General features: G+C 38.6%; 1 protein-coding gene across 2 annotated transcripts; it reads left to right on the top strand.

Moving 5' to 3' along the window:
- The first annotated feature begins 550 nt into the window (after positions 1 to 550).
- Positions 551 to 27,450, top strand: LOC104612708 (protein HUA2-LIKE 2-like). 2 transcript variants are annotated; one of them, XM_010280259.3, is made up of 13 exons: positions 578 to 1,038; positions 1,999 to 2,075; positions 2,180 to 2,217; positions 18,283 to 20,496; positions 20,680 to 21,199; positions 24,216 to 24,324; positions 24,447 to 24,559; positions 24,641 to 24,828; positions 24,915 to 25,380; positions 25,746 to 26,205; positions 26,414 to 26,569; positions 26,922 to 26,974; positions 27,103 to 27,450. In XM_010280259.3, exons 3-12 carry the CDS (start codon positions 2,207 to 2,209, stop codon positions 26,945 to 26,947), a joined length of 4,263 nt encoding a protein of 1,420 aa, XP_010278561.1. In that variant the 5' UTR covers positions 578 to 1,038; positions 1,999 to 2,075; positions 2,180 to 2,206; the 3' UTR covers positions 26,948 to 26,974; positions 27,103 to 27,450. The 2 variants fall into 2 exon arrangements, with proteins under 2 accessions (XP_010278554.1, XP_010278561.1); XM_010280252.3 differs by lacking the exon at positions 2,180 to 2,217 and having other exon boundaries at positions 551 to 1,038.
- The last annotated feature ends 260 nt before the right edge of the window (positions 27,451 to 27,710 follow it).

Here is a 27,710-nt window from a genome sequence, read left to right as displayed (position 1 = left end):
TTCCAAACGTATGTAAATTTGGACTAGGGTGCGATAATGCAATGAATCATCATTTATATTATATCCAAACACAACCTAAGTTTTTTTTTTGGGGGTGGGGAGAGTTGGTTAATGATGCAATGGGAATCTTGTTCTTTTGTTAGTGACTAAGTGTAGGAAACAAAATTTTCCCTTGGGCAATTTTTTTGGAAAATTATCGAAGAAAAGTTTTACCTTGGTCGTAAGTGGATAAGTTATTTATCATGGAAAGGTAAAAAATGGCCAAATCAATGCCTATGCCACTCAGAAAAATTAGGGGTCTTCTAGAAAATATCTTCAGTTATCCAAATAACATTTTCTGGAAAAAGAATGGGGTAAAAAATAAACCTGATGATTAATCGAAACGAGGGCGATTTTGTCTTTTTAATCTTAGGGACTGCCCCTTGAGAATTAAGATGTGCCCAAATTGTCCCCCCATTCATAAAAAAGAGAAAAAAAAATCTTTGGTGCCAATCCGTGAATCGCACGGATCACTGCTGGTATATAATGACATCCGTATATTTTTTTTGATAGAAAGGTATGTGAATGGTCTTCTTCCACACAAAGCACGAACTCTCAACTTGCTTTAGGGCGCTCTCTCTCCATCTCTCTTTTTCCGCACCGAGAAGAAGATTTTTCTTGGCTGGAGCAATAAATCCGTATCTTCCAGTCCATCTCTCGGATCGTTGCTTCGATGCCTGCAAATTCTTTCCAACTTTCGCCATTGCAGAACCCTAAGCAGTCCGAAACCGCTCCCTTTCTTTGCAGAGAGGCGGGCGTTTTCGGCTTCTCTGTAACTAGAAAATCCACCAATCTGTTGTTCGTCTCTCAATTCAGAGGGCGCATGACTTATACTGTTTGAAGGCTCTGAAATTTCGTGTCTCCATGGCGCCCAGTCGCAGAAGAGGTTCTAGCAAAGCTTCTGCCGCCGCCGCCGCCGCCGCCGCCTCCCGGCGGCAATGGAAGGTTGGAGATCTGGTTCTTGCCAAGGTGAAGGGGTTTCCTGCCTGGCCTGCAACAGTATGTACTCGATTCTCCCCCTTCCTTCAAAAAAAAAACCCTTTTTTCTGCCCCCCTTGGGTGCTGAAACTATAATTTGGTCGTGTTTGTGTTTTGTTTGTCAAGTAGTCTGACATGATATTAGTGATCATTTTGTGTCGTTTAGTTCCATGATCCAAGGCATGGGAAGGTACTGAACTTGGTATCTTTCTCTCTTCTTAGTTGCATGCCGTCGTACATTTGATCTTTGTTTGAAGGTTAGGATATTAGATGAGAAAAACAATTACTGTGATATGTATTGCATATTGTTAAGATATCTTCAAATATCCATATTTCCCCTGTATGATGGTCTACACTTATCCATTTCAGTGACAGTGCTATCAGTATGGTGAGAAGATGACTAATTGGTTTGGCCTCTCTAGTCGATGCCATGAATAAAAAGGATATGTTTTGAATTTAAGGCATTGATGCAAACGTTTAGTTAATTTAGACCTCAACTATACAAGAAACGAACAGTATCGAACATTTAGATTATAGTCTGTGCAAACATAAACAAATTAGGATGGATAAACTAGGGTATGGAATGACAACCTTTCTTTTCAAAACGGCCTTTGTTTGTGGCAGTTCCATATCAAAGCACCACAGATTGGAAGAAAACTTATAAGAACTAATACTTTGCCTACTTCTGTTTTATGCATTTTTTTTTCTACTTTTATAATTTATATTACCATCAATCAACTGAGTTGATGACTAATTGACAATTTGAAAACACTGATCCATTCATAACCAACAATTCTGTTTTTTTTTTTATGCTAAACACTTTTTTAGATTAGTTTTTCTCATAAAAATCATTCCACCATGCATTTTTAATTATTATTTTAATAGTTATTATGCTCGAGGTTAATGTCTAACAGTACTATGCTTAATAAAATTTCACCATGATCATTATACTCTGGATTTACTAAATGGTGTTTATGGCAGGTAAGTGAACCTGAAAAGTGGGGATACTCAACTGATTGGAGGAAAGTTCTTGTTTACTTCTTCGGAACCAAGCAAATGTGAGTAGTTGATCCCATGCCATTAAGGGGTTATATGTTTACATTTGTATTTCTAATCAATGGATGATGTTATTGTTTTACTTTATGCGCAAAATTTTTTGCAGGCACAATGCCTTCACATCACAAGAGTGATGCACTACAGGCTAGTGACAATTCCTTCAATTGCTTTTATGGAGTCAACGTTATAGACATGTTTACTAAATAATAAATAGTGATTACGTGATACTTGTTACTGGAACAAGGCTTGGCTATCTTAGGGTCTTCCTTTTCTTTATTCATTTTTGGATCTCTAAGCTATGAGTTAAAAGGGGGGGGGGGGAGATTCCCTCCATACAATCAGCACCAGGGCCTACAGCCAAAACATAAAGGAAGCCAAATTAAAAAGTAAGTATAGCCATTTGTACAGATTTTTCCATGTCTTGGCTGATGGAAGAAAGGAGTCATGAAATTGAATTATGAATGGAGTGAATTTATGGACCTGGATGGATTTGGTCGAAATATTGTCTCTTACTAAAAAAATACTTTTGGTCACTCCCTGGATATATCATCCTTAAATTATGGGGCTTCAGTGAGAATCCATTTCCCATTAAGACAAGAACAAACGTGGGGCAACTTTTGAGGAGGAAGAGATAAGGGTAGCCATTTTTAAATGAACATGGAGAAAGCCCTAGGCAAAATAGGTTCACAATGTCCTTTTTTTCAGGATTTTTGGGATTTGATCAAAACAGGGTTGCTTACAGTGTTTAGGATTTTTTTAATGAATGAAGATAATTTTATTAAAACCTGAAAATTAAAGCATTACACGATACCCATGGAGAGGCACGAGCTGTTACCTCTCGTATCAAAGTATTACATCAAGCTAGAACAGAAACAAAACAGAAATAAAATTACAGTGCAGCCCAAAATAAATGTTCCCTTGAAGCCCCTTGCTTAGCTAACCCATTTGCTAACGTATTTGTTGTTCTTCCCACCCAAAGAGAGGTAATAGTCATGCTCCTTGTGAACCACTTAACTTTCATCAATAAGTCTCTGTATCGCCACATAACTGAGCCCGGATCTGTCAACCATCCTACAACAACTTTGGAGTCTCCTTCAATTACCAAATTCTGAACTCCTAATTGGTTTGCAATGTTAATTCCTTGTACAGCCGCTAATATCTCATCTCTTTTAGAGTCTCCTATTCCTGCGGGGCCTGAAAACAAGGCTAAGATGTTACTGTCCTTATTTCTCAGGACCCCTCCTATCCCCGATGGGCCTGGATTTCCTTGACTGCTATCATCAAAATTCAGCTTTTCCCAACCTTTAGATGGAGGCACTCACACTGCAGATATCCTGTCCTTCCTCGTAAGATACAGTGTTTAGGAATTTTATCATAAGGGTAAGATTAACAAGGTGGTAGTGCCATATCTTAATACCGTTAACCCCAACGGAACAGTGTACAAATGGACCAAGCAGTTTCAGACTAATTAGTTAGCTACAAGCCTCTATAAAATTATTGCCAACGTGTTCCTCTTAAGACTTAGGGAGGCCTTAGAAACAGTAACTCACATGCTCAAGGGGCCTTTCTAATGTATATATGGAGGCCGATTTTGGATCAGATCCTGATTGCTAATGAAGTTGTATGTGATTATAGGACTAGTGGTTAAAATGGTTTGATCTGCAAAATGGATATTGGAAAATCTTACAATCATGTAGATTGGGACTTTTTTAAAGGGATTTTATCTAGGATGGGTTTTGTATTTATGGGCAAGTAGGTTCCCCCTTTTTTGGTTTGAACTATGAACTTGAAATTTGTCCAACCTCATTTTTTGGGCCTCCACTTCAACCTGAGGTCGTGACAACTGAAACTGTATCAGAAATTTTTGGATGGAAATGAAGATAGATGAGGAGAAATCGTTTGTGCTGGCTAATTGATGGAGGCAATAAAGCTTTCCGTTAGAGGAGAGCAGAGTAAGGGGGAAGGTTTCTATGAAGATTAGAGAGTTGAAGATCGCTATGGTGGTGCTTGTAGGGGAGTTGTGAAGCATCTGAAAAACCATAAGTCTCATTTGAAGCAAGATTGCATTCAACAGAAGGGGAGAAAGAAGAACTTGTAAATGTGACAAGCAGTGTTGGAAAGTCTAGACTCTAGAGTGGTTGCCCTTGATGGGAATCGATTTGGGGAGTAGTTAGTGGCTGAAATGAAAGAAAAGGTTCAGGACTGGAAGTTGGTTGCAGATGCAATGCTCAAAGGTTTAAACCTGAAAGGAATTATGATAGTTGCACTGTTTGAGAAGTCTGAAGCTCTCATCAATTTGCTGGATGAAGTGTAGTTTGGAACATCAAACATAGAGTTGTTTGTGGTAATGTCTTGATATCAAGATGGTCTCCTTTATCCAACTCAAAGGATCTCTACATGGAAGATGAGGTTATAGTTCGCATTATTGGCCTGCCCTTCCACTTATGGAAACAAGACCTCTTCACTTCCATTTAGGGGTGCAACTTGGGCTGGGTTGGGCTGAGAATTTGTTAAATTTTTAGTGGGCCTAAACTCTAACCCAATCTTGATGTAAAGAAATTTCAAATTGGGTATTTGACTTACAGCCCTACTTCCATGACAACGATCTGCGGCGGACATTAGTTGGAGTTTTATGTTTGACCTTCACATCTTCTCAATGGGATAACCTGGAGGATATTCCCAAGAGGGTTGAGGGTTGTGAGTATCAAGATTTCTTATTTAATTTGGTTGGTGTCCTTCATTGAAGAAATCCTTTAGATGGAGGCTTGTAGAGATGAAGATGAATGGTTATGTGGAGGGAAAGGGATTGGAGCTTTAAAAATGGATGAAGTTTTTCTAAATAACGAGGCTTTGAAGTAGGGTGTAGAAAAAGCTGGAAGTCATAGGGACAATGTTTTGTGTATGTGAAGTGGAGTTGGGTAGACATGTGATTGGTCGTACACTTTGGCAATTGCCAATGTGGTTCAAGTTGTGTCAGGTGTGGAGTAGGATGGTGGTGTAGTGGTGAAAGTGTGGGGTTAACTTGGGTTTAAGGAATAATTTTGAACCAACAATTGTGACTTGGTAGGTGACACTTTAAGTGGTAACGTGAAGGGAATTGGAGTGGGGCTAATTTTTAAACAAAGTAAGTCTTGTTTTGTTGGGCTTAAGGGGACCCAAGTAAGGTTCTTGTGTGGATTGACAAAGTAAATTGGTTGGAGGGTTTTGATGGAAGCTCAGGGCACACATGACTTCTTGAAGAAACAAGTAGGGGGTGGTTGATGGATTGTAAAAATTGTGTGTTGTCTTCTTCAACCCTTCTGGTGTAGAAGGGAATATGGTGTGGAAAATAGAGTTCTCACTCGTCTCTGTAGTGGATCTCGAGTAAAGGTAAGTTGTGTGATTCGCTTGAGAAAAGAAACCCTAGGCAAAATAGACAAAGAGGCTCTATATTGGTGGTTGTACAAGGAGAAGATTGGGTTAGTAATAGTGATATGGGAAGCGATTCAAATAGTGATTCAGACTCGTTTGCTTCGTCTAGTATTGGTAGTGTAACGAAGGGGCAAGGCTAGTGGTGCAGCTTAGGGTTGGTCCAAGTTAGCATTTTACATTGCTTAGGGCTCAAGCCTTTGGGTTGGGCCCATTCAAGTTTGGACAAAATCCCATCCTAATCTCGACCAAGTTGCACCCCTAGTCAAGCATATTTGCAAAACAAAGATTGTCTTAGTACCGTGATTCTTGTTCAAGAAGAATAAATCGAAGAGGGTTCATGTGACATCGGTAGTTCTAATGTGAGAAATTTAGAAGTCAAATGAGCGACAAGATATTTTGAACCGATTGGAGACAAGCAAAAGATACCCCCAACAATTGCCATACCAAGTCTTCAACGAATGCATGGTGTTTGTTGTGTGGATCAAAATTCTTCTTGGAGGCTTTCGTGTGGTGCTTTGAGTGAATACAAGGAAATAATGGTCTTGTAGATACGAGTGAGCCTTCGTTAAGTTCTGGTTGCCAACAAGTCTCTTCTTTCGTAAAGTATGCTTTATTGTTGGAAAGAAGCTAGTCCTCTGTTTCTCATTCACCTCCTCATAATCCAAGTATTTGTGGTGGTTTGGTTTTGGATGCTAATGCTTTCCCTATGATTGTTACAAAGGTTCTTGCATCTCAACTATCAACAGAGCAAGGGGAGGTAGGTGGTTTGGTGGTGGGGGTAACAAGGGACTAGGGAAGGCAGGAAGAAAGTGGAGTGGAAGGAGGGTTTGGTGAATGGAGTTGGCAACTAGTTAAAGGTTGGAAGAGCTAAAACAAAAGGAGGGGGTAGTGGATAGAGACATTTTTGAGAGTGGAACTATAAGGGGTTGTGCTAAGGGTGTGATGAGGATGGTAATGGTTTGGTGGTGGGGGTAACAAGGGACAGGGGAAGGCAGGAAGAAAGTGGAGTGGAAGGAGGGTTTGGTGAATGGATTTGGCAACTAGTTAAAGGTTTGAAGAGCTAAAACAAAAGGAGGGGGTAGTGGATAGAGGCGTTTTTGAGAGTGGAACTATAAGGGGTTGTGACAAGGGTGTGATGAGGACGGTAATGGTGATCAAGTTGATAATTAATAATATAGTTGAGCAGATTGGTTTGAAATTGAAGGCTAAAAGGAAAAGAAGAAGAAGAAACGGTTAAAGGTGTAGAATTTAATCTTAGATATAGAGGGGGTTATAAAATTTAGTGCTAGGAGGGGCAGGAGAAAGTGCCCAAGTAGTGGGTTTGGGTTGGGAGGTCAATCAAAGTATGTCATTAAGTTTGTCAATTGGAATGTTAGAGTCATTAGTAGTGCGAGGGAGAGAAGATTAATTAAGAGATGGAGCTAGCAGATGTAGTTTTGCTACAAGATGGAGCTAGCAGAGTTGGATCGGAGATGCGTAAGAAGTGTGTAGTGTTTGAGAAATGTTAGTTGGGTGGAGGCTCCCTCTTGGGGAGCGTTGTATGGATTAACTTTGTTGTGGAAGACATACGTAGTAGAGGACTCAGAGGAATTTTTTTTGATCAGTAGGCCTTAAGAGGAATTGATAGGTTGATTCTTGGTATCAATCAAGTTGAGAAGTGTGGAGGATGGATTTACCTGATTTGTGACCAATGTTTAGTGTCCAAATATTTCTCTTTTTGGTTGCAGGTGCCCTTCCCCTCCAAATTTGCAAAGCTTGTTTAACTCTACTTCAGTGAGGGGTTTAAAAAAGAGAGGTAACATTTTGTGGAGATGTGTTAGAGCAGCTGTATTCTGGATGGTGTAGGAGGAAAGAAATCAAAGAACTTTCCATGAAAAAGAAAGAAACAAGAAAACCATCATTGAATTAATCTTTGTGAGGGTGGTACATTGGGTCAAGACTATGAAGCTCTTTGAAGGTTGCTCAGCTGGAGATATCATTAGAAATTGGAAAGAAGTGGCTTGGTCTGCTCCCTTGAATACTTTCCCTATTCCAGCTTGGACTCCTCCATGGTTCATTAAATTGAACTTTGATGGCAGCAGTGAAGGAAACCCAGGCCCTTCTGGTATAGGTGGAGTGTTCAGGGATGAAAAAGGTCGAATTATTACCATGTTTTTAGGCCCTATAGGTTGGGGGGATTCTCTGAGAGCTGAAATTTTGGCAGTTTTGGAAGGCATTAAAAGAGCCCAGCAGCTGAATATTAAAAAACTGCTGGTGGAAGGCGACTCTAGGCTGGCTGTTAGTTGGCTGCAGAAGGAAGACTTCAGTCTGTGGAAGTTCTTAAATGAGAAAATGAAAATTAACCAGCTTACTCAGAACATGGAAATTCAGGTTTAGTGGTCCAAGAGGAGTGCTAATTCTATGGCAGATTCTTTGGCCAAACAAGGGGTGGGAAGAACTAATCTCTTTTGGGCATTTGTTTTCTAGTTTTTAGGGTGGGTTAAGTGATTTTACCCCTCCCTGTTGTAACTTTCTCTTTTCTATTCCTCTTATTAAAAGTTTCTGTTATCGATAAAAAAATGTGGGAAGAATTGTATGTAGTTAGAAGGCTTTGGGATGGGATGGACCTTGGTGTTTGGGGGAAGATGATTAGATTCTTGGTCGAGAGTTGTCTAATCCGACTCCATGCGTTACCACTAGCATGAGGAAATTCAATGAGTTTATTGATGATTGTGAATTACTTGAGCCCTCATTTCAGCACTCAAGATTTACTTGGTCCAACCTCCAATAAAATCCTGTAATATCTAGACTTAATAGGTTTTGTTCACCTTACAGTTTGGTTTCCATTAGGAAGTTTTGGTGTCCAGAGCTCTACTGAGGGTGACTTTTGACCACTGGCCAATCAGGTTATGGTGTGAAGATTTTTGAATAGTCCCTCACCTTTTTCATTTGAGAATGTGTGGCAAGTTTATTTGGATTTTGTCAATAAAGTTAATGAATGATGGGAGGAGTTAAACGGAGTCAAATGGAAAGGTGTTAGGTTTCATAAAAAGTTGCAAAGACTTGAACCTTGCATTAAGGTGTGGAATTGAGATCATTTTGGTTGGTTAGAGAAGTTGTAGTGTTCTAAATTGAAATTCTGGATGTAATTTCTTTTAATCTTTAATAATGTTTTCTTTTTTTATTTATAACCAAAAAGATTGAACTTTTGGATGATTTATAGGGCTAGAAAGCGTTAAGTAGGGAGGAATGAGAGTTAAGATGGAAGCTAAAAATGGATTTGGAATAGATTCTGTACAAAGAGGAGGTGTGACTGGTGGAAAAAATGTAGTATAAGTGGAAAGAGATCGGAACAGTAGGTATTTTCATGCTTTACCAAATGGCTGGAGATGAAAGAATTTTGTAATTAAACTGGAGGTGGATGGTGTAGTGATAAGATCTTTCATTTGGCTTTCTTTCATGACTGCTTGGAGTTGATCATAATGGATTTGATGAAGGTTTATCAAGAATTCCATGGAAGGGGCAAAGTAGGGAAGGGCATGATGCTCCCTTCTGAGTTCAGGACAACTAGTCTTGCAACAAATCTTTACAAAATTATTGCCAAGGTGTTATCTGTGATACTTAGGAAGGTTCCTTACCTGGTCACCTCAGTGGAGTAGGGTCTTTTGTTAAAAATCGCCAAATCCTAGATCAAAGCCTCATAGCTAATGAGGCTGTGGAGGATGCTAAGAAAGCAGGGAAGAGAGGTTTTATCTACAAACTAGATCTGGAAAAGGTTTATCATCATGTGGATTGGGGTAGTTTGAGATGTATTATGTTAGAAATGTGATTTGGAAGAAAATGGGTAAATTGGATGGTTAGTTGTCTGAAGACTACTCTTTTTCGGTCCTAATTAATGGAGTCCACAAAGATTTTTTCAAGGCTATAAGAGTGTTAAGGCAAGGTGATCCATTATCACCCATGCTTTTCATTCTGGTTGTGGAACTTTTGGGTAGAGTGATCAAAAGACCTGGTGAGAGAGGGGTTTTCAGAGGGCTGAGAGTGGGAGATAGGTGAGGTGATCTCACATTTGCAATTTGCAGATGGCACAATAATATTGGGAGAGTATAGAGGCTATCCGGATCTTACTGTTATACAAGGCATCTTAGATATTATAGAAAGGGTTATACGATGAAGACTAACCTTTCCAAATATGACCTATTGGGGAGCCATCTAGGTCAGGGTGAGCTAGAAGAATGTGCTGGCATTCTAGGTTGCATTATCAAGAACTGGCCTATCAAATACTTAGATCTTCCCCTATGTGGCTTTCCTCAAGAATCGGCTTTTTGGGAGGAAGCACTGAAGCATTGGAAGGTTTACGAAAAAATGATAGCTTGGAAGAAGAATTACCTTTCTTTGGGGGAAGGCTGACTCATTAAATCTACCTTTTCTAATCTTCTAGTTTACTTCTTTTCCCCGTTCAAGGCACCAATTAAAGTGACAAAGAGAATAGAAAAAATCATTAGGGATTTTCTTTGGGGTCCAGGAAATGACAGGAGCAATCATTTGTTGTACTGCAAGTGTGTAACTTTAAGCAAAGAAAAGGTAAGTTTAGGAATTGGAAGGTTGAACGACAAAAGCATCACTCTTTTGGGAAAATGGTTGTGGAGAATCCCCATTGAGAACAACTCTGTGGCATTTGCTTATCAGAAGTATACATAGGTTGAATCCTAATGGGTGGGATTTGGGTATCTATAGGAATCTCACTCTAGGGAGTCCCTGGAAAGCAATCTTTTCTGTTCTGCCTACTTTCTCTCAACACATCAGATTTGATCCCCAATCTGGGACAAGGTGAAATTTTGGGAAGATTTATGGTGGGGAGAAACCCCTTTCTTCCTTGCTTTCCTCCATTTGTACGCCATTCTTTACTCAAAAATAGAACCATTGCCGACATGGCTGTCCTTGAGAAGTGAACCTTTTGTGGTATTTGGGTTTCAGGTGGGGTTTGAATGATTTGGAATTGAATTACCTTGCTGACTTCTTGAAATTCATTAATCTCATTCCATGCTTTGGGCAAGATGAGAGAATTTGGATTCCTTTTTCTTCTGGTTCCTTTTCTGTCTCTACTTTCTTCAAAACCCTAGATCTAACACCCCCCCTAAAAAAAGGGTAAAGGTCTTTCAGTGGGTTGCTTCTTCCAAATTATTTACATTTGTGATCAACTCCAAAGGAAGAGGAAATCATGTCCTTCGCGTGTATGTCTGGGAAGTGGTGAAAGCTCACTTATCAAAAAAAAGTGGTGAGGTGAAAGCCCAAACTACTTGTCTTATCTTGTGACTAGCTAGGTTTGGAATTACTTATCCTTATTTGGTAAATCTTGGTCTGCTCCTCAAAGCATATTGGACCTGTTTTCTCAGGATGTACTGGATTCTGGTACCAAGAGAATGAAACTGATGTGGCATGGCATTGTATATGGGTAGCAGTTTTATGGACTATTTTGGGAGAAGAAAACACAAGAATCTTTGATAACAAGGTGTTGGAGGTCCTAGGTTTGATTGAACTGATCAAGGTAAGGCAGCCTACTGGATTTTGGCTTGAAGAATTTAAAAATATCAAAATTTATGACCTTTTAAGAGGCTGGCTTACTGTTGCTGATCAACAAAGCAATGAACTGAGTCTATGCACTTGGAATGCTCAGGTTGTTAGCTAACTCAATAAGATGGATTCCAAGATCGGCTAACTCCCTTGCTGACAACTTAGCAAGAGCTGGAGTCAACTGCCAAGGGGTGATTTGGAGTTTTTCCTGGGCCATGGCCCATGGGTCTATATGTAACATGTTACTTCATCTGGATTCTCTCCTGTGTGATCAGCTTTTAGTTGCATTTGTCCCTTCTCTACCATTTATTTGGATATCTAGGGGTCTTTTAGATGTTAATAAAATCTTGCTATTTATAAAAAAGAGCTAATTAGGAAGGGATATCTAAGGTGTTTGTGGATTCAAATCTGTCTATAGATGGCCTTTGGGGAAAATGTCACTTTTGAGGGTCTTGATTGGCCTTAATTGCACGAGGATGGAACTAGATTTTTGGATAGATCCAAAGTCCCAGGTCTTGATGGTTCTGTTATGACTTTTACAGAATTGTTGGGAAGTTTACTTGAGTTTTTTTTGGGGTTTGTTGAGAGACACTTTATCAATCCTGGTTTTGGCACTACCTTTCTAGCCTTGATTACCAAGAAGTCTAATGCTATTCATCCTAGAGATTTTAGGCCTACAAGTTTGGTGATTGATTACAAGATTTTGGCTAATGTTATTCACAGGGTCTTGTTGGGATTTGTTTGGAGTTGGTTGGGAGATGCTTCTACGGTCCTGGTGTTGGTACTATCTTTCTAGCCTTGATTCCCAAGAAGTCTAATGCTATTCACCCTAGAGATTTTAGGCCTACAAGTCTGGTGACTGGTGTTTACAAGATTTTGGCCAAGGTTCTTTCCCTAAGGTTCATGGTTTTTGAACCATCGTTGACTCGGACAGTTGGACCATTTGGTATGGAAGTCGTCCAGTCAATCGGTTCCGTTTCACCCCTAAATCGGAATCTTGCCAAAACCCATTGACTTGGTTAGTGACCTGTTGACCTATTTGATTCGGACAATCGTTTTGGCTGTTTTTTATTTTTTAAAATTGCAACAGGTGTTCTGTTTGGGCTGCTGACCCAAAAACCAGTGGCCAAAGTGAGGTTCTCTTCCATCAAGAACAGGGTAGTCCCAAGGTGGTGTCCTCCAGCTGAAGGCTCACTGAAACTGAATTTCGATGGTAGCAGCATGGGCAATCCAGGGCCTTCTGGAATGGGAGGAGGGTTCTGAGGAATGAGCTTGGAGAGGTTGTTCTGTTGTACTCTGGTCCTTTGGGACTTGGTGACTGTTAGGGCAGAAATGCTAGCTGCTACATGGGGTGCAGTTTGCAAACCAAATGGGGTTACAACAACTAATTACTGAGGGGGATTCAAAGGTGGTAATGCGCTGGCCAAGGAAACCTGATGAGACTGTTTGGTGCTATAAGAACGAAGTTAAGAAGATTAAATGGCTAACAAGGAATATGTCAGTATCTATTCATTGGGTGGGGAGACCAAACGCTTTGGCTGGTGTGTTAGCCAAGCAAGGGGCAAACAGGGAAGAATTGTTTTGGGCTCAGTTGCGATTCCAGTAATCTTTTCTTAACTTCTTTGTATTATGTCAGGAGAGGCTGCAGGTCGCGTTTCTCTAAGGGATCTTGTATGAGACTAATTCTGAATCAGTTTCTGTTTTAATAAAATTGCATTATTATTTATTACTCATCAAAAAAGAGGTTCCGGTCCTAGGTCGGTTTTTAAACCATTTATAAGGTGAATAAAAAGTGTCTTTCCTGCTATCATCGACCAAGTCCAAGGGGCCTTCATACAAGATAGGCATATAAATGACTTACTGTGCTTTATGGAATTGGATTTTTGGTTTGTTTGAATGTAGGTGGAACCTGCTATCCGATGTAAGTTTGTTGTTTAATCCTTATTTTGGGTGGCACACATGGTGAGGGAGAATTATGTGGAAATGTATCGGAGCCCGCTCTTTTGTGGACTATTTGGGAAGAAAGGAATGCCAAAATATTCTTAGAAAAGGAAATAAATTTTCTTGAGGTGCAGGATTGCACATTGACAGGGACAATCCATTGGGTGAAGACATTAGACTTCTTTGCTAATTTTTCCTTTGTTGATCTTTGGAGTAATTGGCTAGCAGTGGCTAATACTTCTTCTAGAAGGATTAGAAGAGCAGTAGAATGGACACCTTCGTCAAGGGAGTCATTAAGCTGAACTTTGACGGGAGTAGTCAGGGTAATCTAGGACCTTCTTCGGGTTTAGGAGGGGTCCTAAGAAATAAGGACCCCTTGACGGAGCAGCAGAGATATTAGCTACTATACAAGGGATTCAAATTGCAAACCAGCTTGGGGTGGAGCATTTATTAATTGAAGGTGACTCACAGGTGGTGGTGGGATGGCTCCTGAACCCAGATTCTTCCATTAGGAGTTATAGAGAGACCTCTTTAAAAAAGTGAATTGGCTGCTAGCAACATGACAGTTGGTGTTCAGTGGGTGAGCAGATTGGCAAATGCTATAGCTGATTCATTAGTCAAACAAGGGGTTTCTCGAGACTGTCTGTTTTGGACTACCTTGTAACTTATTCAAATTGTTTTTAAGAATTTCTTTAGGTTTTTTCCGGAGAGGCCACATCTCGTGCCTCTTCTTGGGTCACTTGTAACTCCTATTTTCTGTGATTAATAAATTTCTTCATTCATAAAAAAAATGTCTTATGTCTTAACAATTTGAAATTCTGTGATTAATAAATTTCTGGAGAGGATTTTTCCATGCTACTGCTACTAGCATGGAAATGAATGGACAGTCTTAACATTCTATTAGAAATTCTTTTAATCCATTTCCTCCAAATAGCCCAGCATATAGAATAAGGAATCATGGATCAAAGTATACTCTCCCTAGAGCCAACCTAAGAAGGAGGCCAAGAGTGAATAACTTATTTTATTCACAAATGCATGCCCAGAAATCTGAAAGGGAGAGGTAAAGAATTTCTGGAAGAAAGAGGTGCAAAAAAGGAAACAATGATGCATTGTCTATTTGGCTGCTTACACTAGCAAAACTACTCTGAAGCTTTATGTGCCCCTATGGTATGATTGTTTGTAAGACTTATGAAGGTACAACACCCATAGGAAATCTTCCATGCAGGAGGAATCTTCTTTCCCAGATACATTCAACATCTATAGACTGTCATACCTGTAGAAAAGAAACCTCTAAGGATCTAACAGAATCTTGTTTTTGGTTCCTCCTTCCAAGTAATCTCATTGCTATGATCTGGGAAGATATGGGTCTCTTCAAGTTTTTTGATTGGTTAAGGTCCTCTTCAATCTTCTTGAAAAGTATAAATTACATAGTCTTTATAGGGGGCCAAAGAAAGATGGTCTTCCAAACAATCAACCCTCATTAATTAGTGAAAATTCAGAAATGTTGTTTTGGGAAAATTCAGAAATTTAGTTAGAGAAACTTCAGAAATGTTGTTTATAATGTGAGGGGAAACTATGTAGAGCTTTGGGCAAAGACAGTTGTAGCATAAACAATTTCTGTTACAGATAAAAGCAAATAATTACTAGGAAGGTATTGTAATGAGAACTTTTAGTATTGAAAGAAGCTTATGCTATTTGAGTTCTTTCACAATTTTCTTGTCACTTCATGAGTTCTATACACCAAAATGAGATGGTGATCTTATTTTTCTTTAATTTTACTGTGATGTTAAAGATGCATAAAAAAAAAGATGTCTAAGGTTTTTAGAATGTGGTAAATTGTCTATCTTACTGAATTCATTTCTGTAAACTTCTCTGTTGTTTCTTTGCTAATTGAGGTTGCTAACTTAAGGCAAGTTTGAAAACAGGTTGATTTGGAAACATTTTTTTTTTTGTAATGGATGTAATTAAGAAGTCTTATAAAATCTACACTTTGTCGTAGGGGTGCTCATCAAAAACTGAAAAACTGAACCAGACAGGTGAAACCAAACTGAAAAATCCGGTTAATTGGACTAGTCAATTTGGTATATTTTAAAAACCAAAGGACGGGTTTGGTTTTTGGTGAACCTAGTAATAAACTGGTGGTTAACCGAACCAATCAGTATATGTATATATGTTTATATGCATATGCTTATATATTACCCTATTCAAAATTCCCGCCCCAACTTTGGTTACCAAAAAAAAAAGGAATTCCTGCCCCAACCCAATCTCCTTTTCCTATCTCCCTTTCGCGTTTCCTGACTTAACTATCATACTTGAGATTCCCAGCCCACTCCAATTTCTTTTCCCAACTCATTTGGCCATTAATGCATTCCCATCCCCTTTCCCATTTCCAGATTAGCTTACTTGAGAATCCTGTCCCAACCCAATCTCCCTTTCCTATTTCCCAATCTATTTGGCCATTAATGCGCACCCATCTCCCTTTCCTATTTGGCTATTTCCCAACCCATTCAGCCATTAATACATTCTCATTTCCCAATGGCCCATGTAAAACCATTTTTTATTTTCCTAATGTCCTTTCTTGTTCCTAGTCACTGATTCTCCATTCTCCCTCAGTCTTCTCCAATCTCCTTTGGTTCTCTCTACTCAAAGGTTCGTCAACTCAGTTGCCACCTTGCTGGATGCCAATGATGAGCTGCCAGACTGTGAGGCTACCACACTCCTAGTAAAACACCAGTGGTCCAACACCATAGTCCATAGAGCAATTTGGTTCTTTTTTCATCTCTCTCAATCTTGCAGGTATATTGCTGTATGTTAAACTGTTCATCTCTCTCTCTCTCTCAATAAAAAATCTGTTCATCTCTCAATCTTAGAGTGGTATATTGCTTTATGTTAAAAGCATAGACATGTAATTGTTAAAAGTTAAAACACAGTGCATTGCTATATGTTAAACCATTCAGTTCACTGTTCATCTCTTTCAATTAGGCTGTATGTTAAACAACCATTCTCCCCTTTTCTGAATTCAAGTTTTGGTTCATTGTTTTCTTTAGTACAGGTTCAGGGATTTTTTTATTTTATTTTTATTTTGAATGAAAATTGCAATATAATAAAAAACTAAGAACCCAAAAACTGGTTAAGTGCTTGCTTTGGTTCAGTTTCAAAAATAATTGTGGTTTGGTTAACCAAGCTGTCAGCACCCCTACTTTGTAGAGTTATGAGCCCTTGTCTATTTTTCCAGTACTTTGTTCCTTTTGTTCCTGAATCAGATTACTCAATGTCATATATCTTAGATATCATTTGATATTGGTTTGACTATACCCTTTTCTAATTTGTTTTTCTTGTTTATCCTTCTTCCTTAAAAGTTGCCTTTGACAGAAAACTCAAAGTTACAAAAGCATGCATTCCACACATGTACTTTCATTTGTTATTCAATTTGGGTGCAATTTTAACTCTTCAACTTTTAATTTGATTTTGTGGTTGAAAGGAATCTATGTTCCCAGTGTATGATGCCAATAGCTTGTTGTCCTTCTATTTTTTGAAGCCAAAAATACTTACTTCGTGGCTGTTCTTTGTGTTTTCTGAACAATCAATAAGAGTCATTGTGTTTTGTAATGTTTCCTTTCTGGAAAGTTTCAATTCTAGAATGAAGAATTTTGAACAACTGTGCAAAGCAATGATATGCTGACACCTCAAAAACAACCAATAAAAAGAATGAATGGTATCACCAAAGCTCTCTAAATCAGATGTTGCAATTCTCCTCTGCAACCATTGCAGCAATTGGTTCTACCCTTCTAGGTTCATAAATATTGTTCTTTCAATGTACAACTGAAAACAACATTTTATTTATGTGCCAAGATAACCCCTTCAAGGGAAAACATACAATGATGGTAAACTGACATGTCATAAAAGCCCAGACAATGACACCTTGTTACAAATTGACCCTTGGGCCCGGTGCCCCCTTTATTCATTAGCACTATTTTTTATGGTAATTTTCTTCTATCAGCAATAGGACTGAAAGATATTTTTTAAACAAGAGTGAAAAGATTGATAGAACTGGGAGGAAAAGAATGAAATTAGGAACTAGGAAGTAAAAATCCACAACATTTTTAATTGTTTCTTGTCATTCTGAGCAGCATCTTTTTATCTTGTAATGTTTATGCATCACATTGCTACCAATGATCCGAGGGCAGAATTGAATTATTATGCAAGAAAGCATCTTCAGAAATTTGGTTGATTGTTTTGTTAGGGTGGTTAGATAATTTTTGTTCATGTGAAGCCACTGAAGGTACTAACTTTTTATCCTATTTTAGGTTAGCAAGGAAAATAAAAAGTAATGATTTTTTACTATGAAAAAATAAATAAAATCCATTTTTTGATAGATAAATAAATAAAAACTATTGAGTTAGCAATTAAACTTCATGACTATTTTGGCTAAAAGATTGGGCTCCTCTTAACAACACTCTCATGGAAATTAAACTATGACAGTTATAGTTTCGGAAATCCCTGGATCGTCAGGAATTAGGGGTTCATCAGAAATCCAAATCGGACTTCATTGCTATCTTCTCAGGACAACAACAGCAGAATTGGAGTAATTGCTTCTAGGCTTATTGCAATGTAAGAGTCCATTTGTGCAGCATTGTGGTTGGGGGGCCGGGGGGGGGGGTTCTCGGACTGTAATAGAATTGCTCAAGGAGGATGTTTGACAGCATATACACACTTTAAGGCAGGCTAAACAGCTGGCAGGAGGATTAGATGTGACCTGAAGTTGGGCTTACAGATCAGTGAGCAATGTTTCTGATTCACTTGCGAGGCAAGGAGTCAACAGGGATGGTTTATTTTGGGGATACATGATGTAATTAGAATTGCACAACAAAGGGTTGGTAGCTGAGGCTAGCCTAATTTATGTAATTATTATTGTACATATTTTTCAATTTTAATAAATGTACTTTTACAGTCACCATTCAATTGAAGAAGTAAATAAACAACAAATAAAACTTAATTGTTATTTCAAATAATTGTTTCAAGTATCAATTAAGATGCATTTCCCTTAATTATTTGAAGGTCTAGCATTTCTTGTAAGCTTGCTCTTCTGAAGCCTGCATTTACAGATTTTGGATGCATTGTCCTGGAATTTCAATGACCCCTTTTAGGCTGTATTGATGTTTTAGAATGATGCAGATCACTTTAGATGCTTGTATTTTGCTGCCTATTGTGAACTAAAGTTAAATGATTAAGGCCTGTTCTGAGAGTCTTTCTTGATGAGGTAAAGACTTTAGCTTTATGCTGATGGGGGTTTTTGTTGTGCAGTGCATTCTGTAATCCTGCTGATGTCGAAGCGTTTACAGAAGAGAAAAAGAAAACACTGCTTGTTAAACGCCAGGGTAAGGGGGCCGACTTTGTTCGTGCAGTAGAGGAGATTATTGATAGCTATGAGAAGGCAAAAAAACAGGACCAGGTTTTTGAGTCCAACTCTGGTGATGAAGGTGCTGTGTCTAACACTGGGAACTCGGAGGGTTCCATGGGTAAATTGTTGTTGAAGGTTCAGAAGCAAAGTCCTGGTATGATTACCAATCCTCTATCAGAAACTTTACATGCTTCTGCAGGAAAAAATGAATTATGCAATCCTGTTGAGGTTCCTGTTGATGAAATGGAAATTACTGATCTTTGTAAGACGGGAAAGGCATCAGGGGAGTTGATTGTGAGTGATTTGTTACTTGATAACCATAGAGAAACACCTTTAGAGGCGAGTAACTCCTTAGGAAAAAGATTAAGAGACACACCTCTGCAAGGATGTATTACACAAAGAAGGGCAATGTCAGTTCGAAGGTCTAGAACTTCATCAAGGGTTGATCCCTGTAAATTGCAAAACCTAATTATGCAACTAAACCATTGCAGGAAAACTTCCGATGACACTGTTTACAATGTATTGCTGGATGAGTCTGTTGGGAACAAAAGGACCAAGCATTCCCTGGGTACCCCTATTGGACATGAAACAAATTCACCTGCACACTCTCCAGCTTTTGCTTCTAATGGCAACAGCGAGGATACTGTCTCTGAAGTAATTGCCACTACCTCTGATTCTGTTAGTTTGAATGAAAGTAGTGCAGTAGAGTCTCATTGCAAAATTGACAATGCTGAAGTTTCTGTGCATTTAAAGAGGGATGTTGAGTTACATGAATGTTTTGATCTTGGGGGTAAGGCAGTTGTCCTTAAGAAGAGAAGGAAACTAACCAGAAAGCGAGCTTCCAAGGATGCGGGGAAATTTACTTCTATGCCAGACAATGAGGAAGCTCCAGAGGATGTAGCTTCTAAATCTGTAACAAATGTACCCAAAAAACTAAATGAAAGTTTTTGTAAGGGAGATGGGGATGGACACTTGCCATTAGTAAAACGAGCTAGAGTTCGAATGGGTGAAGCAGCTATAGAGGACAAGGAACTTAATAAATTCATGCAGAAAGGGGACAAATCCTCGGAAGGGTTATTGGGTAATAACATAGAGCAGGCATCCACATCATTCTGTTATGTTGGAAATCCTCCTGAGGATACTTCAATTGAGGTAAAAGGATGTGGGAATAGCTGCTCATCCCCATCAAAAGGCTGCACCAATTTTATAGAAAATGGAACTCTGTTCTGGAAAGCCACAAAGTTTCAGTTGCGTGGTAGGTCGATTGATGTTGAAGCTGCTTTGCCTCCATCTAAACGCCTTCATCGGGCTTTGGAAGCTATGTCTGCCAATGCAGCTGAAGATGATGAAGCATGCATTGAAGCCACTGGAACTACAAAGATGCTGTCTAACAGGTGCAATGCTTCTTACACGAATACCCCCCATATTCCAATGGTCAGCATAGAAGGGAATGCTGTGGATGTAGAGAATGGTGAAGTAGATAAAGCATTGGAAGTACAGAATACAAAATCTTGTGATAAAGCATTAGAAGTAAGGAATATGAACTCTTGTACTAAGACATGTCTGGAAGGAAATTCTGGATTTCCAACCAGTTTGACCCCACCAAATTCTGGGTCACTGACAGAAAGTTCTTCGGAGATGCACGTTTCTGATCACCTTAACCAAAACCCCATTAGTCCAATAAATGAGGACTACAGAGAAAAGTTTGAGGCCAGGAATGGTGTTGGCTATGATCATGACATTTCGTCTGTTTATTCTATTGCCAAAACTGATATTGATGTCAGAAACTCTCAACCTTGTCTATCTAATTCTATTGAAGGGAAGGTTCATTTCTTATCTGAACAAGCACTATTGCTTCATCCTCCAGGTTCCATAGAAGAAGTCAAAAGTAACATCATAGACATGGGCAACAAGTGCTTGGATGATTATTCAGAAATGAATAATGATGTTCAATGTGCAGTCCAGGGAGTTGACCCTACTTCAAAGGCTAAAGAAGTTGAGAACATCTTGCACCTTAATAGTGATGGCATGATACTGTCTGCCACAGATGAGCATTCTTCTGAAAGGAAAGAGTCTTTGAAGTGTCAATCAGATGAGGCTTGCAACAGTAGGGGCATGTATGCTTTTTAACCCTCTATTTAGAAAGTTTTTATAGATGATATTACATCTTTTGTTCCTTGTTATACTTTTGCTGTTTGTAGAAATTTATCGAATTGGTCCCTCAAGGGGCATATAAAGAATTTTTTCTTTATAAAAAAGTTGTCTGATAGAATCACTCTAAAACTCTATGGCTGTGATAGGTACGATGTTGTGAAAGAATTTAAGCAAACACAAATACAGAGGGATACACAGACATCAACGAAGATTTTGATTGCTGCTTCTCAGGCTAAGGGCCATTTGTCATGTTCAAAATCCTTTTCTGACAACCTTTTGGATAATAGGGTTGCTTCAGATGCTGTGTCAAGTCCATCTCCAACCACTAGGATAGACTCCCATGAGAAAATATCTCCTGATCCCCCAGTTTGCCATGAATCTTCTTTGGATAATAAAAGCAAACTTGTACATAATGGTAGCGGAAATCCTGATATTCTTCCACATCATAAGAAAACCATGAATGTGCTTGATGCTGATGAAGTGAAGTTTGAATCAGCTGTAACTCGTCGAGATAAGTCTCTCAGTAAGTGGATCATCCATGCAGAAGCAAATGCTGCTCGGAGATCTTTTGAGATGATGCTTGGAACATTATCAAGGACAAAAGAGAGTATTGGTCGAGCAACACGCCTAGCAATGGACTGTGCAAAGTATGGCATTGCTTATGAGGTAAGCATATTTTTATTATTTTTGTTTTGATAAATACCATTAATTTGCAATTACTATTAGACCCAAAATATCTACTGTGTATCATATACTCTTAACTAATGCACTGTCAGCCGTAAAAAGATTTTGCAATTATGCCTAGATAGTGGTCCTGTCTGGTGTTCTCAAAAAAACATGAGTTTCGTTTATCTTATGGCAAAATGATTACAAAAAAGTTAGTACCCCAATGTACACAAAGGCTCTCTGCCAAATTGCAATTTATGAACAGGTTCTCATAATAATAAAAGAGTTGTATGATATTCTTTTAAAAGCTTTTCTTCATTTAATAAAATCTTACTTTAGCTCTTCAGAAAGAAAAAACACTACTCCAAAGCTCCCATTGAACTTAACCTATAAATGATTAGGCACATTGCGCTGAATGAACAGATTATCTCCTTTATTCGTTTACACAATATGATAGTACACACTGCAATAATACCCCATCTATCTGTTTTACTTAAGCCAGCCTTTGTAAAGAACTTCTACAGCACCTTGAACTAGGAAAAGTATTTGGTGCAGGGTTTCCTTGAAAATGATCTAGATTTAAAGAATCCTGATCCATTCTACATTCTAATTCTGCCATCACTGTGATTTATGCAGAGTTTCTCCTTGTGGATTTTTATCAAAATTTTTGCCATGGCATCAACTTCCCAATTAGGCATAATTCTTCGCATCCTAGTAATCCAAACTACCTGTCCTTTTTTGAATTCAAAATAATCAGCAACATGGGCATTCCGGGCGATTCATATTGTATAGATTGATGGGTACAGTTCCATGACTGGGTGATTGTCACTCCAAGGGTCCTTCAGACACACCCATAAGTCACACCAAGGGAGTTTTCTTCAAATCCCTTCCATATTGCACATCTGTACAAATCTCTTGCTTAGTTGCATAAGCTTTCTCCATAAACTATCTGGTGATTACTCATTGTGCCAGACATTTTTCTATGTGAAATGTTAACCAGCTTCAACCTTCTTACCCTTTATCTTTTTTTGAGGTTGTGTTGCTATATTTGATGACTAATGTAAGAGTGAGAAGATTGTTGGAAGGGATGATGAAACATCACTAAGAAGGGGCTGGACTAGCCTTACTGTGGAACCCCTAGCAAGATGTTCATGCGGATGCCAATGCTTTTCTAAGAAAAGACAACAATCCTTAGGTCCTCTCATTGTTACAGTCATCTTCTATGATAACCTCCCCAGGTTTTTATGGAGTTTTTTTTTTTTTTTTTTATATGGATGAAGAGCATTTTAGCCTTTCAGGAGTAAGGCCAGCCCTATTCTATGTCTTAGGGTGCAGAATGGTTTAACTTATTGGATAATTTGACTAAAATATATAGGAGGTAGCATGGTGCTTGTTGTTTTCTAATGACATAGTATTAATTGATGAAGCTAAAAAGGATTAAATGCAAAATTGGATTTATGGATAAATATCTTGCAAAGAAGAGACAATAAAACAAGTAGGACTAAAGTATAATGTATGCAATGTTTTTTTTTTGGATCAATTAAGCCCAGAAATGTTGTATTGGGAAGAGTGTTCAGTGGTTAAGAAATGAGATTTAAAAATTGAGAGTGGGAAAAATACTTATGTTTAGTGGGAATAGAAAGGACAGGGCCAAAATTGGAACTTATTCAAAGGAACCTAGGAGTAGCTCCAATAGGTGATAACATGCAAAGAAGACTATATTGATAAAAAAACATGCAAGGAAGACTATCTACAGCACCTGTAAGGACTGATCTGTTACAAGTTGAAGGGCCTAGGTCAGATCAAAAAGGGCGTTGGTTGGAGTGGTAAGGAATGATTTAAGGGCCCCTAATTAAGCAATAGAAATGGCTGGACCTATATAGTTGATATATAAGCAAATATGAAAATGAGATTTTATTAATAAGAAATACAATTCTGCTATTTAAGAGTTAATGGCAAGATACAATAAACAGCATTGCTAAACCTTACCCATTTCCATCTCAAAAAAATCTATACCCATTTTCAAAAATGATTTTACAAACTTCTCCCCAGTCTAGGTTATCCAATGGAGGTGATCCCTTGAAACCCCAGATCTTGCAAGTTAATTCGCAAAATTATTATCAACTCTTGGAGTCCACTTGAAAGAGCAGTTCCGGAAGAGGCCAAAGCTCTAGCTTTTGTTCTCCAATAGGGTTGAGCACTTAAAACTCCAGATCTGGCAGGAATCTGTCAAGTTATTAGCAACTCTGGGCCTCTGGGAGTCCATCTGATTGAGCATATCAGAATAGAAGCCAAAGCTTTGGCTTCTCTAATTAAAAATCTGAAAGTTCAGACGACTTCATTCTGAAGCATCATCCAATTTAAGACCACTCTTTTATCAGTAACTGTAAAATATATTTTGTTAGTACGAGAAATAATGCTTATGTACATGGTGTGCTTTAGATAGGTAGATAGCCTCACTAGTCACTACTAACCACCCCTGCAATTATGTATTACAATCCCCACCAATGGATTACGACTACCAATCCCCAAACATTGATTTCTTGTAGCCTCCTGACCCATCTGCTTGATTAATGGCAGCTTGTGGCACCCAATCGATGTTAATCCTCATCTGCTATTCAATTTATGATCACTTGATAGTAAATTTAGTGTCACTACCATAGGCTTAACCGGAAATTTTTCAAAAAATAGAGAGGAAACTGCAAATGGGGAAACTATGAGGTCTTTGTTGTGCATAAATGTAAGTGTTAGTGGTGCTTCATTGTTTGCTTGTTCATTCTGATGAGTTAGTTTGAAATACATTTCTGGAATTTTCACTGTCCTCATGAAGTGTTCATTCTTTATCAAAGAACTACTACTGAACTGCTCTTGTTTTCATGGAAGTGTATATATATATGTATGTATATATATATATATATATATTAAATTTCTGCTATTGCAATAGAAGTTGCATTGGCAAAACTTGGTCCATGATTTACCATGTCTTCATTCTTTATGAATAATATATTTGATACAGGTGGTGGACATTCTTGTTCGAAATTTGGAAAACGAATCAAGCTTACACAAAAGGGTGGATTTGTTTTTCTTAGTGGATTCTATAACTCAGTGTTCTCGTGGCCAGAAAGGCAAGTGGTTTGTTTTCTTACGGGCCTCTCAGCAATATGTATTATTTAGCAAGAAAGGCTTGACAGATGAGTATATTTTGCATGGGATATGGTGGTGTTGAAATTTAGTTCGTACTTTCCAGGTGATGTTGGAGATATATACCCTTTGGCAGTTCAAGCAATGCTTCCACGCCTATTGTCAGCTGCTGCTCCTCCTGGAAATGCTGCAAGGGAAAACCGTAAGCAATGTCTCAAGGTTAGCAAATTAAACCGATGGTTCTTATTTTATAATTTATTCAGTTGATCTTAGTTTTGACTTTTTTTTTCTCCTCAAAAGGTTTTGAGACTTTGGCTGGAAAGGAAAGCCCTTCCAGAATCCATTATTCGCCACCATATGCAAGAACTTGACTCCCTTACTGATACATCTCTTCCTAGTACTTCCTCTCGGCGCTCATCAAGATCAGAGAGGGCCTTAAATGATCCTGTTAGGGAAATGGATGGTATGCTTGTTGATGAGTATGGAAGGTGTGATAACTTTTCTCTCATTTCTAGATCTGCCAACAGATATTTTTATGTATTATCGCTTACCATGATTTACTTTCTGCTTTCAGCAATGCTAGTTTCAAGATTTCAGGTTTTCACATGCCTCGCATGCTTGAAGATCAAGAGGGAAGTGATGATGAAAAATGTTTTGAGGCTGTTACTCCTGAACATGTACCCGAAGTCCCCAAAGAGCTAGAAACAACCTCAGCATCCATTACTGAAAAGCGTAGGCATATTTTGGAAGATGTTGATGGTGAACTTGAAATGGAAGATGTGGCCCCGTTATGTGAAGCTGAGGCAAACACAATATATAATGTTGCCGGAATTGATACTGCACATACTTCATATTGTCAGTTTGAACCGCAACAGCCACTGACCTTTGCCCCTCCACTCCCTGAAGACATGCCCCCGTCTCCTCCTCCTCTGCCAACTTCTCCACCACCCATTGCTCCCCCTTCCCTTCCCCCTCCTCCACCGGTCATGTCCCATTGTTTTACTGATGTTGTAGATCAAAAAATCTACCTTGACAAACATGTAAGGATCCAGTACCAGCACTTGAAGATTTTGAATTTCATCTTATTGTTGGTCCTGGTCTCTGTAGAAATGAAATGCTTAATTGAAATTAAAAGGAAAAAAAACTTTATAGAAATAAAGTGTATGCATTAGCTTTACAGCTATAACATTTCAATTAATTCACTTTAATGACATGGCCAGTAACACTAACACTTGGTTCATGTTCCCTTTAGTACTATTGCTACTGCTACTATTATGATCACCGCCACCACCACTATTGTTATTATTGTTGCTGTATTTGTATTTTTGGATGGATCAAATCTGTTAGATAAGTCACATGTTAATAATAGTCTTAATTTCTTTTCCTTGTAACATGACTTGACCAGAGTCAACAAGAGAACATGCAGCAGTCTGTGGATCAGCAAACTGGCAGGCCAAATGTCAACTCTGTAACCTTGGATGCAGCGTCTTATTATGCTCCTGAACATAGGGATCTTCCAAAGCAGATGCAGAGATCCAGTAGCTCTGGATCATGTGGCACTCTTCCAGGCTCTCATCCATCAGTGCATTCTGGAAATAATGTTCAGCAGACAGATGGTGTGTCCTTGCCCAGGAAGGCTTACCATCTGCAGCCTCCACCTCCCCTGGTATCAAATCAGTTCTCTTATGTCCATGCAGATAGGTGCATGCCATCTTGGAGAGAAACATCATCCCCATCATTTAGCAAGAGGTTTCAGTTTGGTCATGATAATAGTGAAGGGAAATTATACAATGGTCAAGATAGAATGAAGGTGGCTCCACGTGAGATTGGTGAGCGTGTTAGACTTTCTGCGCCGTTTCGTTCGGGTAAGTGTCCTATGGGCTTGTTGTTAACTTCTTTCGGGCTTAAACATTCTCTTTGGTGTATATCTTATGTCTGTGGTCCTTGTTTTCCTGGTTGAATATCGACATTTTCTTCCTCTCCAAGATTTGTAGGCCCGCGTTAGCAAGCCATTTCATTCAATTATTGTCTGGATTTATTGACAGGTAATTAACACTTTTCTTCCTTTTCCAGGGCTAGTTCATTTTGACAAAGCTGACATGTCATATGCACCTATTTCCTACTATGGACCACCATTAGAACCCATGCGAGCCTCAAGCCATGGATGGGCTTTTCCTCCCAGAGTGTTGAACTACAGGCACTCAATGCCTTCTCTTAGACCTTCAGAAGGTAATTTTTTTTTTTTGAATTATGGTCATTTTCTGTTCTTAGTTTGTGATCGTTCCAAGGGTATTGTTCTGTATTAGATTTGAATAGTCTGAATCTTTCTTTGTGCTAATTATTGAGAGTTACTTGGCTACTATAGCGGAATCCAAATTTGCACCTAGATAAAAGAAGGCTTTCAGCCATTACCCAGTGTTGGTCCCAGCTATCCGTAGTGGATTTAAATGGGCCTAACCTTTTGCCCTTTTTTTACTAAGTGGTTACTCTTAAATTCAAACATATTTTCTCACGCTAGTCAGCCTGGGATTTTACCACCACTGATCAAATTGCCCCTAAAATTTTCTTTCTGGTCTTGCAGTTCCAAACTTCTGGAGACCGAGATGAGTCTCCTCAAGGAGCTTGAAAGCACAGGTATGTGATGGTCTTAAATTCCATTTAATGGTGATCATAAATGGATTTTTGAGATTTTTGTTGTTAATAATTTTTACATTTTATTGATCAAAAAAATATTTTTAACATATTGCACCTTGGTTTATTAGGTATGATCCATTTTTTATCTGGATTCTGCGGCTTGTTCAAACATTTGAGGCATTCTTTCTTGGAGAATCATTGCAAGCGAAAGGTCTAATGAGGATCGGCCCGAAGGATGGCACGCCCAGTGTACCTCATTGTATATACTTTATAATTGTTTCTGCAAAAGCAGAAGGTGGAGCCAGTCCTTGCAGAGAGAGTTCTACTTTAGTCACAGGCTGTCATGTATCTATTGTCCTTTCATTTAAATGAAAATAGTTTTTTATGTTCTTTTTATTTATAGGGAAATTATTGACAATTTTTTTCTCCAATTCATAATCCAGTTTTTGGCAATATGATATTTTGCATTTCTGTTATCTTTTGGAAAGTTGAGAAATCTTGTTCTCTTAGAAAGTTCAGGCACAAATGCATTCGAAGCTAAGGTTCCATACGACTTGATTAAAATTCTAACATTTGTTTTTATTTGCCTCGTTTCAACTGGCGGTATGAAGTGATCCGAGGTAAAATATCTTTTCGATAGATTTTGCATGGTTATTGTATACCGACGACTGTTGGCCGCTTGAAGATAGAGGCTTTCAATAAACTAGGTTTTCTTGTCCAGAAACTTTGAAGATGT

The sequence above is a fragment of the Nelumbo nucifera genome, chromosome 4 (genome assembly GCF_055504915.1).
Source record: "Nelumbo nucifera cultivar China Antique chromosome 4, China Antique-T2T, whole genome shotgun sequence".
In the NCBI taxonomy this organism is placed as follows: domain Eukaryota; kingdom Viridiplantae; phylum Streptophyta; class Magnoliopsida; order Proteales; family Nelumbonaceae; genus Nelumbo; species Nelumbo nucifera.
The sequence above is the reverse complement of the archived record's forward strand: the minus strand, read 5'-3'. Positions and strand labels throughout refer to the sequence as shown.